At 33.9% G+C, this 14,279-nt stretch overlaps 1 protein-coding gene and 1 long non-coding RNA gene across 2 annotated transcripts in view; one reads left to right on the top strand and one right to left on the bottom strand.

The window, feature by feature from the left end:
• Positions 1 to 1,263: 1,263 nt before the first annotated feature.
• On the bottom strand, positions 1,264 to 4,140 carry LOC147907416 (uncharacterized). Its single transcript, XR_015547506.1, has 4 exons — positions 4,046 to 4,140; positions 3,806 to 3,965; positions 3,079 to 3,328; positions 1,264 to 1,819 (listed from the first exon to the last, which is right to left on the bottom strand). It is a non-coding gene; the product is annotated as an uncharacterized LOC147907416 (long non-coding RNA).
• A 50-nt stretch (positions 4,141 to 4,190) lies between these two features.
• timeout (circadian regulator timeout) overlaps positions 4,191 to 14,279 on the top strand; it is a 100,279-nt gene continuing 90,190 nt past the window's right edge. Inside the window, exons 1-14 of the mRNA XM_011060778.2 lie at positions 4,191 to 4,462; positions 4,854 to 4,969; positions 5,052 to 5,205; positions 5,373 to 5,553; positions 5,621 to 5,752; positions 5,842 to 5,937; positions 6,112 to 6,275; positions 8,478 to 8,595; positions 8,867 to 9,129; positions 9,779 to 9,911; positions 9,986 to 10,140; positions 11,156 to 11,289; positions 11,382 to 11,532; positions 11,645 to 11,725. Of these exons, the coding sequence (XP_011059080.1) occupies positions 4,870 to 4,969; positions 5,052 to 5,205; positions 5,373 to 5,553; positions 5,621 to 5,752; positions 5,842 to 5,937; positions 6,112 to 6,275; positions 8,478 to 8,595; positions 8,867 to 9,129; positions 9,779 to 9,911; positions 9,986 to 10,140; positions 11,156 to 11,289; positions 11,382 to 11,532; positions 11,645 to 11,725 (1,862 nt within the window). The 5' untranslated portion in view covers positions 4,191 to 4,462; positions 4,854 to 4,869. The remainder of the gene's footprint in view (positions 4,463 to 4,853; positions 4,970 to 5,051; positions 5,206 to 5,372; positions 5,554 to 5,620; positions 5,753 to 5,841; positions 5,938 to 6,111; positions 6,276 to 8,477; positions 8,596 to 8,866; positions 9,130 to 9,778; positions 9,912 to 9,985; positions 10,141 to 11,155; positions 11,290 to 11,381; positions 11,533 to 11,644; positions 11,726 to 14,279) is intronic.

The raw sequence follows: 14,279 nt of genomic DNA, 5'->3' as shown, positions 1-14,279 counted from the left end.
GTACGATTTCTAAATTAATTACTGAACGTAATAGATGTCTATGTATTTACTTTTAATCACGTGGCACTTCATACGACATTTAAATAAAGACTGTTGTTATTTATTCTGTAGTAAATAGCGTTGTTATTTATTTTTATATATTAAATTATCACTTTTAAGGTAAATATTGATAGATTCTTTACTTACTAATCATTTTAAGCAAAAGCAATTAAAAAATTCTTTTTCTATTGATAAAACAATGCTTAGAGGATTAAAGATTGCATTTAACAATTTATATTTATTTTTTTTAAATACATAATCTCTTTTTCTCTCTCTCTCTCTCGTTCTGTACAAATCTGTACAAAGGTAAAAACATAAGAGTAAAGTAATATTTCTAAATTTCAACGAGAAATAATTCATGCCTTGCATAAGAAAGTTGACGGTGTAAATGCGCTTTCGTTGGAATTTCCACGGAGTGACCCATTGTATCAGGAAATATTTTAAAGACGACCGTGCAACAAACTCTTGAGTTTGCCTTCTAGGAAATCGCAGGGAGTATTCGAGATCGTAATTTATAGCGCGGAACGCAATCGCTTTATTTCGGCTTGACTAAATTTGCCGCTTCCAACTCGCCTCGTCCGCCAGTTATGTTTACGCGCGGCGGAACTTACAAAACTTAACTGAATTAACTAGTTAACAAGTAGATTATGCACACGACATTTAGCTGCCAACTTCGTTGAGCTCGACAGACTTACAGTTTTCCGTATCAAAATACGAAGTAACCCGTGGAATTCGCCATAAATTAGAAGCAAAACTACGTCCTGTTATACCCGCGTCTAAAGAGCATAGGGATGTCTGATTAATTATTTAATAATTTGCATTAACCTCTGCCGTTAGTATGTTCTAATTGAATTTATGGTGAAACAAGCTATATTTCGCGTATATATATATTGTGTACGTTAATTCTGACGCATGCACGTTGAGGTATTCTTCTATCCCAGAAAAGATTGCCGACATATTTCATTTCATATCCCGTTTCTCTTTAGAAAGATTGAAAAATTGTACTACTTCTACTCATCCAGAAGAGACTGACTGGCCTTGTATGAAAAACAATATATCTGAATTAAAATATTTATTAAATAAAAAATATTGCGGAAACATATGAAATTCCTAACTATTGAACGAGAGATATTTTCGTCTCGCGATATAACTAGTACGTATGTACACTGCACACGTATGTGATTGCAGAGAATATAATTTATTTTACGATTTTATTTAATTATTACCATAGCCGTACCCATGTTTTATAATACAGGTAGTAGTATAAATCACCAACAATTTCACAATTGCTAACACGCGACGAATTATTATTACGCGCGGCGGTGCCCATGAAAAAGCCATCCTTTTGTAATACATTGGTTTTACATATTTTTCATGAAAAATCGAGAATAATTTTCTGGAAATATTCATAAAAGAAAATCCTTTATTCCGATGCGCTATACATAAACAATTATCACACAAAGGAAAGATTTTTAATTAAATACAATCTCAAATTGATTATTTCTTCATTGTCATATATTTGAATATTTCTTATTCCATTTGGCATATTGGCATAATAAAGGTTATATAATGGATCTGTTATATAAATAATCGATAAATATTAATTTTTAATATTAATTAAATTTTTACGTAAGTAAAAAATTTATATTAAATTTTCTAAGGAATACAATCCTTGATAAAAATTCGAAATTTTTTCGATGCATCGAGCGTATATTCAATGCGTAATAAATTTAGTAGAGCATATAATTGAAATAATCTATAATCCGACGTCCGTTGTTTCCTGTAATGAGAAATCATTTGCTATATAGATGAAATAGCAATTGCGTTTAACGTCGAAACAATGCTTTGGATAAACAATAAATACCTTCACCACCACACTACACAATTTTGTATTTCATTCACAAACTAATGCTATAGACGTTATTGCTTATTAACGTGACGTATAAAAGCGGTTTGTTCGCTATCGGCGCACACGTTTTCGCGATAAATATATCTAACTTAAAATTTTTGCATTTACTGAACGTTAATATAACCGCATCAAAAATCGTACGAGCTTGCGATCAAACATCCCTGTTTATATAGCGAACCGCAAAACATGTCAATTATTCTCAATTGTATTCTCCAACTTCAAAGAGAACTGATTATCGTTCCATAAAATCACGTCACATCAATCGCAATATTTGTTCTCTTGCCATTTCAACATATTTTGTAAATTTTTGGATTTTTTCAGCTCACGAGAAAGGTCGAGAGAGAGAGAGAGAGAGAGAGAGAGAGAGAGAGAGAGAGAAAGAGAGAGAGAGAGAGAGAGAGAGAGAGAGAGAGAAAGAGAGAGAGAGAAACAAATAATAACGAATTTTATTATTAGTTAATTTCCGATTTAATTAATTTAATAATGTACACCACCACAGGATTTTCCAAATATAAATAATCTCATATATGTACATAACTGCATATTGCACCAATTGATTTTTTTAATACGCGGTACACAGATTAAAATACAAAATTCGCATTGCGTGATGAAACATTTTACGTAACATTTTATATACAATTCTTATGTTCCAGTTATTTTCTATTAGATATTATGTGTGAATTAGATATCGTTTGGAATGGAGGAGTCTGCCGTTGCGTGCAGACAGACAGAGAAAAAAAAATCAAATCACGCAGTGTCGACGCGTGTGTACGCGAATCGATTTGAAAAGAGCAGCCCGACGGCAATTTTCCGGGCGTCCCGGGCGAAAAAACCGCCGCGTGCGCGTCACAAAGCGTAAAATGTATAGAGCGTGCTGTCATAGAACACTGACACGGCGCTGACGAAATAAGCGGACAGGTGCGGACGACTGGCCGATAACCCGATGACCCGGATACCTTGGATGATATCGATTAACCGTCGAATGTTCGTGCAGCCACGACCATCAAACGCGTCGGCACCTCGTGTGTGTCACCCCCTTTTCCCTTTACAGCCCGCTATTTTCTGACCGTCGTCCGTCCCTCGAACTATATAGTTTGTAATACTCGATCTCTTGTATCTCTTGTACTTACCCGACCTCGCCTGTCGTCTCTCCTCTGGTCTTCTCGCTCAACCGCTCGGCCTGTCCGTCCATCCATCCCTCGGTTACATCCCTTCTCGTCTCTGCTGCGCAACGAAATTGGATTTATGGCTTTATTTTCCTCCTTTGCGGACGACGTCTATCAGCAGATTGCTCGCTGAAAGCGCTGCTTCGTATTACGACGACATAATGGACGTCCCGTGCGACCTTCCGCGTTGCAAGCGTAGCGTAATCGAAAAATCCTAAACACAAACACGATAACGGACGCTTTGTTATCTCTCTTTTTTTCCTACGTCCGTCTTGTTGAAACGATCCTTCCGAAATTTGAACGTTATATTACGTTCAGGTTCTGATGTAATTACAATCTAAATCCAAAGACTCCGCTAAAGCCTGTTGATTAAAAGATGAGCTCTCGCTTTCTATTCACGTTCACAAAATAGAAAATGTAATTTCTGGAAATCTTCATCCATCACGAAAGTACGAGATCTATTAATATTTCGACATTTCTGCAGGATCGTTTCAGCTCTTGAGAATAAATATGTATAAACTATAAATAACGTAAAACGTAAAACGTAGCGCGATATTAAAGTCTGTTTTCTAGTCGATTCTTATATATTTAAGACCGTCTCAAGAAGTCTTGGGACACAGAATTTTAAGATTAGTATCTTAAAATATTACCTAAAACGGTTTTAAAATAAAAACAAACTAAAAATACCAACCTAAAATAATTACTACTTTGGCGCGTCATTCTGAAATATTGGACGAAATGTTGCCCGGCACGCCATTTTGCGATACTGAATTTGCGAACCACTTCATACATTCTTTACGCATTTCCGTGCATTCCTACTTCTGTTTTCTCGTGCCAGATGTATGTTATGCCTGCTTTCAATCACGAAAAGTGACTAAGGGACAAAAACGTACTGAACAATGAAACAAATAACAATAATTCAATAATTTACCTGGCGCTCCGTCGCGCCGTTCAACTACAAGCCAACCGCCGCCGTCGCCGTTGTATCGCGACCGCTTCGGTCTGAACTGAGGCGTAAAGAGCCGAGTTCTACCGAGCGCGAGCGATCAACTGATCACGTGACCGAACGAAGTTGGCGTCTGCTTGATTCGCGCGCTTTTCTCCTTCCTCACCTGTTGCGTTCGGGGAAATGCGTCGTGTGTCGATTGTTTCGATTTTTTTAGATGAGTACCAAAATCAGTGACAGCTTAACACTTTTCGTGACGAGTCTTGTATTGGCGTTTTGAGTGTATGTGTATGTCTCATTACGAGAAGTGCGGAGTGCTTACTTTACGCGCGGTTATTCCATTCCGCGTCGCGACATAACCTACAATTGTGGCACTGTCACCGGTGCTGGATATTTCATAAGGTAAATATAAAGGATTTGTCGTCATTAAATTGAGTTGGAATAAAAGCCGTATCGTTAATTTTGGGAAAAAGAAACTTGGCTGTTGTCAGTGCTTTTTGTGAAGTGATATTAAAGAAGCCGTGTATTTGAAAAAGGATTAGTAGCAACTTTTATATTTTAATTTCCCATTGAGAGATGTCAAGAATGTCAATTTAAATACGTTTTTTTCTATTTTTACATTATTTACTAGACATTATTATTTTAAATAAAAAGGGAATAGACTAACGAAATTAAAAAAGAAATAATGTGCATTGTTATTCAATAGTTACTGTAGTCGTACACATAAAAATTACTCGATATGATTTCTTGATTGAATTTGAGAGATAAATATTACATCCTGAAATTTTTACAGTTCATATTGCTCAAGCATGGCAATGCTAGATTATCTTTCTGCTGAACTCACTGCCACTTGTGCTGCAATTGGATATTATGATGGAACTACTTACCATTTAGATAAAAATTGCTTAGGTAAAGATTTACTTTGATTTTATTTTTAAATGACATATTAAAGTGAGATAAAATATTTGATAATATATCAATTTTTTAATAGAAGTTATAAAGGATCTTATCAGATATCTTAAAAGAGATGATGATACACATACTATAAGACGCTTTCTTGGACAAACGAGATTACTTCAGACAGATCTTGTAAAGATTCTTATACATCATGTTAAAAATATTGAACTTTGGGATGTCTTGTTGCGGTACGTGTTAGTGTTCAATAGAATTAAATATATTGAACATATGGAACATTATTCAAGTAGAGTTGAATGAATATATTCAATATATGAAACATTATGACTCTCATACTTCATCATCACATTCATGTAAGAATATAACTCTATGTTATTTATCTATTTCTTTTAAACAGATTACTTATTAATTTGACGAGCTCTGCGTTTGTAATTTACAATGAACAGATACCTACTGAAAAAACAATGCGTAGTTTTTATCAACAAATTGTTACATATTTACAAGAGTATAAAGCAGCGTTAACTGATGAGAATGTGTGGTTGGCAGTGGCTGGTCGTTTGGGGATTCTATTTAACATTGTAAGTGGGGAAATTTTATGTCCTTGTAACAGATTTTATCAGTTTTAAGATCATTTTTATTTTATAGGATAATAAAGAAAGAGAAGAAGAAAACGAATTAACAATTGAAAGAATTCTTGCTTTTATTAGAAATGTATTGCAAGTGCCACCTAATGACAATGATAAAAGAGCTGATAATGATGCCACTGTTCATGATGAGGTGAATTATGTCTACATTCAAATTTTTTTATTCTTAAAATGTGTTACATAGAATATTGTTTTAAGTGGCATACATAAATTTTTTTATAGCTATTATTTGCATTTCATGCATCTGGCATAGTGGATATTATATTATTTATTGTCAGTAACAAGAATGAACAACAGTACCACATGCAAATTTTAGAGGTATATACAGCATATTAGTTATATCTATTTTTTATATTTATACCCTATTTTTATATTTTATTTATATATTATATTTTATTTCAACATAATTCTATAAAGATACTGTTACTAAAAACTTATTATTTATTATTTGTGAACTTGTTTTTCGTAAATAATATTTTCATACTTTGCTAGATTATATCTTTAATGTTACGTGAGCAAAATGCAAGTTTGTTGGCTGCATCTGGGTTGCAACGTAGCAACGCTGAAAGAGAAAATGACGAAGCTAGTCTCGTAGCCTTGCGACAAAAAGAGCTACGTGAAAAAATTTACAAAGTAAAAAAGTACGCTGGGTCAAGGTGAGTTTATATGTATTATTATTTATTAATAAGAAAATTGAAATTTATTGATAAAATAATATGAGTAATTGAGTATCCTACATAATTTATACGCATAGACATTACATTGCGATTCTTTATGTAAAAAAAAAAAAAAAAAAAAAAAAACACTTTTCCACTAAATTACATCCAAGTTGTTTTTAAATGAGAGTAATTTAAAACTGACAAATGAGCGCTTTAACAATAAGTTACGCATGAATCAGAGACGTTACATGCAGAACATATATACACTGTTTTATTATTTCTTTTGAAGATTTTTATAACAACTGCATGATATCTGGCACAAAGAATTGCGTTATGTATTTCATATGCGCGAATTTTGGGATACTATCCTATATATAATCTATATAACGTTAAAAATAAAATTACATTCGTTTTACTTGCTATACAGCTGTATAAATTAAAAACCGAGAAAAAGAGAGAGAGAGAGAGAGAGAGAGAGAGAGAGAGAGAGAGAGAGAGAGAGAGATATTGTGCAAATTAATTTTTCTCTAACCAATTTAAAATAATTTCTTTGATATAAAATAATACAAATATAGTTATGTGAAATAAATAGGATTTATACGACGCATATTTACTTAAAAATTCGTTTACTTGAAAAAAATTTGTTAAAAATTAATGATATTCGAATTAAAATTGCTTTTTTTAAATACATAATATGTACTTTTAATTTTATTTAATATGACAACGTCTTATAACAATGTCTGTGAGCTTAATTCAATTCTATTCATACGTTAGCTAAATTATCCGTACGTTTTCAACGTGATACACGAGAGAATGCATTTAATACGGATAGCTACCGCGTAATTACCATTTTAATGAGCGGCCACAGCTGAAAGCCTGTGATCGTAAAAATGGGATGACTAAAAGGCGCCGATTGCTACTTGACAGATGCCTTTGGGAGTTACCGCGGTGTGTTCGCGATACGATATGCGTATAATGAATATGACCTAGTTTTTAAGGTAGGACCACCCGAAGCATGAATAGAAGCTTTTATCCACTTGTTGGAGAGAAGCGAGCCGTATTCTTGTAACGAGCGCGTTCCAGAAGCCTGTGAATGCGCGCATCCACGTCTTCGCGAAAGGCTTTTTACGAGTTGAAAGGGACTGGATGTGCGGTGAAAAGATCCCTCCGCCTTCCGCGTGTTCTCAATCGATCGATGGAAAGATAATTTGATCGGAAAACGATAAAGCAGCGCCTAGCTATGTCACGAACACAGATCTCTTTTTGATAGCAATAGTAAACATAGGAACAAAATTGGATAGCAGCTAGTGTACGTGCTCGCCGCATTTTTATTATTTTATTTATTTTTATTTATTGTGTTCCCACAATATTCTCACATATTGTATATATATATATATGTATGTATGTGTGTGTGTGTGTGTGTGTATATATATATATATATATATATATATATATATATATATGTATACATACAATATATATATAATATATACACAATCTCGTACAGAAATTATAAGTATTTTATTATTTGAGATTGTTTTTTTTTAAATTTGTAATGTTTTTATATAGCTAAATGCAAATTTAAAATTATTTTAAATTTTATTTATGATTATACCATCGATAAATTTCGAACAGTTAGCTATTTGTTTAAAAATAGAGGAGAATGATGGACGTGAACTTCTCTCGTGAGAAAAAAGTATAAGAAAATGGATAGGGTTCGCGTCTTCGTCATTTAGGAAACTATCTGCTGTTGACAGCTGCTTTCTATTCTATTGATTGAATCGCTCATGGAATCATGGCTGAAATTGAATTCGAATGATCAGTTCTCTTTTTAGTAGCAAGGGACCACATTATATTCGCTTCTCAATTCGTAGAGACGATAAGGAAGGGAGACGCGAAAGCTAAACAAGAAATCCAATCTTTACTTGAGTCGTACATATTATTCTTCCGACATTGTATATCGTATTTTATTACACGTTACGTTTACATTTGAAAAGTTCAAGAATATATTAGGTGTTGGAATTAATTCGTAGCGTTTTTAATGAAAGAATGTTATTTATTTCACATGAGCATTAAAAAATACATTAATGAAAGTACTTCCCATCACTTGTAAAACGCTACGAATTAATTCCAACACCTAATATTTTGTTTCATGAACAACTTCAATCTCTGATATTATATTTTTATTTGATTAATTAGACACTCACGATTCGGCGGTACTTACGTCGTGCAAAATATGAAAGCTATCGGAGAAAATCAAATGATATGCCATAAACCGTATCAAAAAATCGAAGCAGTGGAATTTGGTCACGATAAGGTAAATTTTGCAAGTTGACTAATTTGTAATCTTTTCCTATCTTTCTACTGTTTCCAACAATATAGAGATAGCTCAGAGTTCGTATTCTTGAAAAATATTGCATACAAAAATATTCAAGAATACTATAGTATGCGTTATATATTAAAGATTTTCTTAGTATTTTTGTACGTAATATTTTTCGAGATTATGGCTCCTTATTGTGTGTTATATTCGAGTTTTATTTGAATGAAATTGTCGAGTATGAATAGAAGGCACGTGTCTTTTGCAATAGAAAAGAGTGAAGCGACGCAGAGATAAAATGAGCCTGCAAGATGCCAAGGAAGAGCGCACGTCTGTCCTCAGCGTACGGCTCTTTCTAAAAGAATTTTGTGTAGAATTTTTAAGCGGAGCTTACAACCCCGTGATGAAATTCACTCGATCTTGCTTCATCAATGATCCTCATGGCCAAGCAGTAGAAGCAGCTGTCTATCTGTGGGCTTTACGTTTTTTCATGGAGTTCAATCGACATTACAAGTTTCAAGTGAAATATGTAAGGTAAATCTTCGCGTTTTAAGTTTCTCATAGCGTAGTCTACATTGTCGCATACCTCGGCTAAAGAGGCAGAAAGCGAGACAGTTTACGAACTCGTTTTACGGATCGTCGCTTTCTTTCGGATCTTGTCTAGAAAGAAAATTCTCCAGCATCCGCGCGAATAGGCTGAACCATCTAACTTTATGTCATAGAATAATTTTTACAATGGTTTTGAATGGAATTAAATGTCACAGAATGTCTACATTAATATAATTTTTTTTGAAATGATAAACATTTATTTAAATTATTTTTTTGTATCAAAGGCTTTGTTTTTGTTAAAATTTATTTATTAAGCTAAATCTGTACTGATCCTATACATATATTTACACATTTCTTGATTAAACAATGTATGTATGTTATATAGTTCGTATTTTGTTTACAATTCGTTAGCTGCGATATACGCCAATGTATATAATTCTTCATTTTTGTTGGATCAAATTTTATTGGCAGATTGATTCACCGATATCGATTATTGTTACAATCATAAAAATAAAAAAAAAGTTATTTTTATTTATACATTCTTTGCACATATTTAAAATTTGAATATTTTGTATTATTAATCGTAAGTTCACGAAAAAATTCAAAAAATGAATTATTTTATTTTACTATTTAGCGAAACTATATCTACAGAAGTGTTTTATTTAGTGCAAAGACAAATGGACCAATATTATGAGATGATAATAGTTGATAAAAAAAAAATACCACTTTGGTCTCGTAGATTACATTTGGCATTAAAGGCGTATCAGGTAGGAATTTTATGATAATTAGTATTATGTGTGAATATTTGGAGAAACTAACAAAAATATATCTCGCGTTTTAGGAACTTCTTAACACTCTTATGGCAATGGATAAGAATAGCGATGATGGTGTTAGGGAATCTAGCAAGATAATTAAAAGCAATATCTTTTATGTCCCGGAATATCGGGAAACGATACTCTCTCAGCTTTTGTGCTTCGATGAAGTTAAAATGTCACGGTGAGTTAATAGAACTTCGTCATCATTATTATTATTATCGCAAAAATAAATTGTAAACGTTGCATAAATAAATTGTGTAACTTTATCGTTTTGATTACTACAAAAGTAAAAAATTGAAAGTGGCTTGAAACATTTTAAAAAGAAACTAATAGAAATTACGAAGGAAAAAAAAATTATTAAAAGGAAAAAAAATTGATTTCATAGTTGCGCTTTTATTGTTTTTAATTGTCAGCCATTCTCCTTTTAATTTGACAGAATAAGTTGCTAATCCTTCATGAATCCCTCGTAAATTTCTCGTGAATTTTTAGCAGGTAGTAACGTAATGCAGATATCACAAAAAGTTATGCGACGCGTCATCCTACGCTGAACAATGCACGTCTCTACCGAGTAAATTCGCGTCATGGAGAGAGGAGAGAGAGAGAGAGGGGGAGAGAGAAGGGAGGAAGAGAAGGGGGGAGGAGAACTCTTTACCGAAAGTTTTATCTACCGCAGACAGATTGATTCACTTTCGGATCAATCGGTTCGACCAGCCAGGAAGCCACTCTGGCTCCCTCCGATGCTGTTCCTTTTCGACTATTTCTCTTCTTCGGCGGCTGGTCTCGGTAGCTCGCACCCACCCGGTTTCTTCCTCCCTTCTACGATTCCTCGGCGGAATAAACAACTTTTATCGACCTTCCGGCCGGCGAAATGGGAAAAGGTGGTGGGCGTTCAACTTGCTACGAGTTTGACGGGTTTTGCGCGGATTTCCACGACGGAAATGTAAGGGTGGCGCGACGTACCGCAATGCCACGTTGCTGCTACTTTGACGTTACAGGGACGCTGACGAAAACAGGACGACAGCTCCGTCAAACTTTAGCTTTGATGGCGGTAGCGCGCGTTGCCGGAACTAAATTGACAAATTAATGCGCGAGTAGCAGGATTGAATTAATTTCTTGTCACAAGGAAGGAAGGAAAGCGGTTTAAGTTTACCATCGGCTTAAAACAATGTAATTACATGAATATGCTTATCTTTTAGGCAGTACTTAGTGGATCTTATCACAACTATTCATACATTTCTGAAAATGCTTGAACACTACTGTCAGAAAGGCCAGCGACATCTCGTAGTTCAACAAATAAAGTTAAAGAGAAAAAAAGCTAAAAAGGGAAAAAGTAAGATTTGTTCTTGTATTGACTGTTTAGAAGAATTAAAAAATAATATTTAATCAAATTTAATTTAAAATTGTCTAATTTCTTTTAATCAGAGTCTACTCAGGAAAACGTAACTACAGCTCCTACTTTGGAAGAACGTTGGGATATTATTGGTCCCGAATTATCTGCTGTTATGCGCGATGCCATTATACCTGTAGTGGTGCCGTTTGACGCAACCTTAGACACGCCTATCGACGATCAAAAGTACGTGTTAACATTATGATGGTTAAGTAGAATAATATTTACGTTATTATTGATATATTTGTTGATTGAAAGTATATACTCATCTACAATTTTTTTTTTGTTCTGATTGTAGAACGGACGCTATGAAAAGAATCCAGAAATTAATGCGACAAAGAAACTTGGAACAGGCAGTTGGTCTTCTACGTGCAGCAAGGTAAGGGATTTGTTTATTTTGAGAAGTGATTTCTAGAAAGTAGCTCGTTGTCATGAAACTCGTGCTGGAGCGATGGCAATGTTGTTCATTGTTATTTATTTTGAGAATCAGTTTTGCACCTAAACCATTGTCATGCAATGCGACAAGTGAGTTACAAAGTAACGACGTCTCTGTTACTTTGTTTAATTGAAATGCGACAGATTGCTTGCATTAAAATATCATATATAATTATAATATCTCGCTCGCAATATCATAATTTATGTTCTAGGCGATTAATACATACGTAAATTTTTATGGAATTTTTAGTTCGGTCGCGATAAAAAATCTTTTATTTCCTATCTCTGGAGTTTTACAACGTTTAATTTTTAATTCACATTATTTTTTAACAATAATGTATCAATAGAAATATCTTTGTTTTTTATCTTTTTATACATTTACAATGCTTATATTTTTGTAAGGGAATTTAACAATTTTCAATTACAAAAGATATATTTTCGAGGTAAGTCAGTTAATTACAGGTATTGTGCAGGCTTTGTTTTGTCAAACAAAGGCGTTCATTATGTTAGGGTTAGAGGGTCAGTAAGAACATGGGATTTATTCACGTAAACTTGATGAATTTTGGATCCTTTGAGCCAAGCGTATGTAATATATATGAAATATAACATAAATAAAAGTAAAATATAGATAGTAATATAATTATGACGTAAATACGTGTAATATTAATATACTTTCTGATTACATAACAAAAGTTATGATTCTCTTTTTCATGTATTATTTATTTTCTTGAATTATTTATATATAAAATCATATGATATACTTAACACAAAGTTCGTTTATTATCTAATTATTTTTATTTAAAAAATTAATTCTTCAAAAATGTTTTATAAAAAATGGTTGGTGAAAAAACTTATTATTCTCTTGTGATTTTTGTTAGACTTTTGATCATAATTCCTGTGATATATTAATTACGCTTATTGAGCTATTTGAGATTTTTTTTTGGCTTTGTGCACCGACCAGTCATACGGCCAATTAACTGGCGAAAAGCCAAGCGTTTGCACTGCCGCAGATATTTACATTACATTAAATCTGAAAGGGATCTACCGCGCTCTTGTAACGCGTCGGTATACACCGGTTCATCGGGGTGAACCGGTACCCAACCAACTCTTTGAAGTGTTCCAGCTCTAAATGTGCCTATGAGTCATGTCCCTTCGTCAACTTGTTTCTGCGTTCTACCTCGCCAACCCTTCTCCCTCTAAGGCTTAATCGCTGCCTCGATGCTTTTCCGCGAGATTCGATATACCCTTCGCTGATAAACTCCGTCGACGTGTAAATAGATTCTTTACGCGACTTGTCTCAAAGCATTTTCGCTTTTACGCTATAAACGCGTACACAGATCGTATATGTCTTAAATTTTCTTTATACAGAATGACTGAGTAAATATAAAAAAATAACGTTTATCATCTAAATTTCACAATCTGAAATTACCTCATCAGTGACATTTAAAAATAACACCGTTGTGCGCTAAGACGTTAGTTTTAACTGAGAGTACCGGATACAAGGCGTTGTACCATTAATCTTTAACTTTATTAGTTCTATCAGATTGGAGTGCCGTGATATAACCGCGGGGATAAAAGTCGGGTTTATCGTCACCGCCTTCCTCTATCATAAAGCTATGAAATTATAGTCCCTTCCGCGATTTTTCTTTACGTGATATCATCGCTGCGAACTACTTCGGGAGATTGTACGTAATATTCCGTCGTCCATTTTATGGAGGTAATGTTTACTATGGCCGGTACACAATGGTAGTCTGTAGGACCATGCCGACCTTGTGCACACAAGGGGATAAAAGTAGCAGACTGTTGACTATGCCGTATATAGACTACGCCTAGGCGCAGACAATATTGTTAATAAGGCATTTACGGTAATACGTAGGTACGTAAGACAAACAGTGTAATACCCCTTATTCTCTTCGCGTACACGTCTTCGTTTCTCAGTTAGTGAGTGTAGTGCTTCTGGTAATCGTGTTTCGTTTGCCTAGCAAATACTCCGTCGTCTGGCTACTGGTTTTAGCCCTCTAATTTTCCATTTGCACCGTCTGCGACCCTCCAACCCGTACAGTGATTTTAACTTACGAATTGCGTAAGACGATTACGACTTTTACTATGAAAAAAAATCTGCTTTAATTTATCATTTTCTCTTTATATCTAATCGCAGTGCAGTAATGATTTCATTATTTGCGAAGCACCAGCTTGAAACTTCCTTTCACTATATATTTTAGAATATTGTGATTAATATGTTGAAACAAAATCTAGCTTATTCAAGAACATTGGAAATATCTGTTTCTAGAATAACTTTGTCTTCTTGCGTATAGTTAGGAGAATAATTAAAAAAGAAAGAGAAGAATATCTGTAGAGAAAAATCTTGGAGAGAATCCTTAAGGAGAACTTGTCAGAAGTATAATAATGTAAATACATTTAAGTGCTTTTCTGTGACAATTTAATATCCAAGTCCGAAGGCTGATTCATCACTTTGAGTCTTTGCCAAGAAAATGGAC

The sequence above is a fragment of the Acromyrmex echinatior genome, chromosome 14 (genome assembly GCF_024713525.1).
Source record: "Acromyrmex echinatior isolate Ae372 chromosome 14, ASM2471352v2, whole genome shotgun sequence".
Taxonomy (NCBI): domain Eukaryota; kingdom Metazoa; phylum Arthropoda; class Insecta; order Hymenoptera; family Formicidae; genus Acromyrmex; species Acromyrmex echinatior.
The sequence above is the reverse complement of the archived record's forward strand: the minus strand, read 5'-3'. Positions and strand labels throughout refer to the sequence as shown.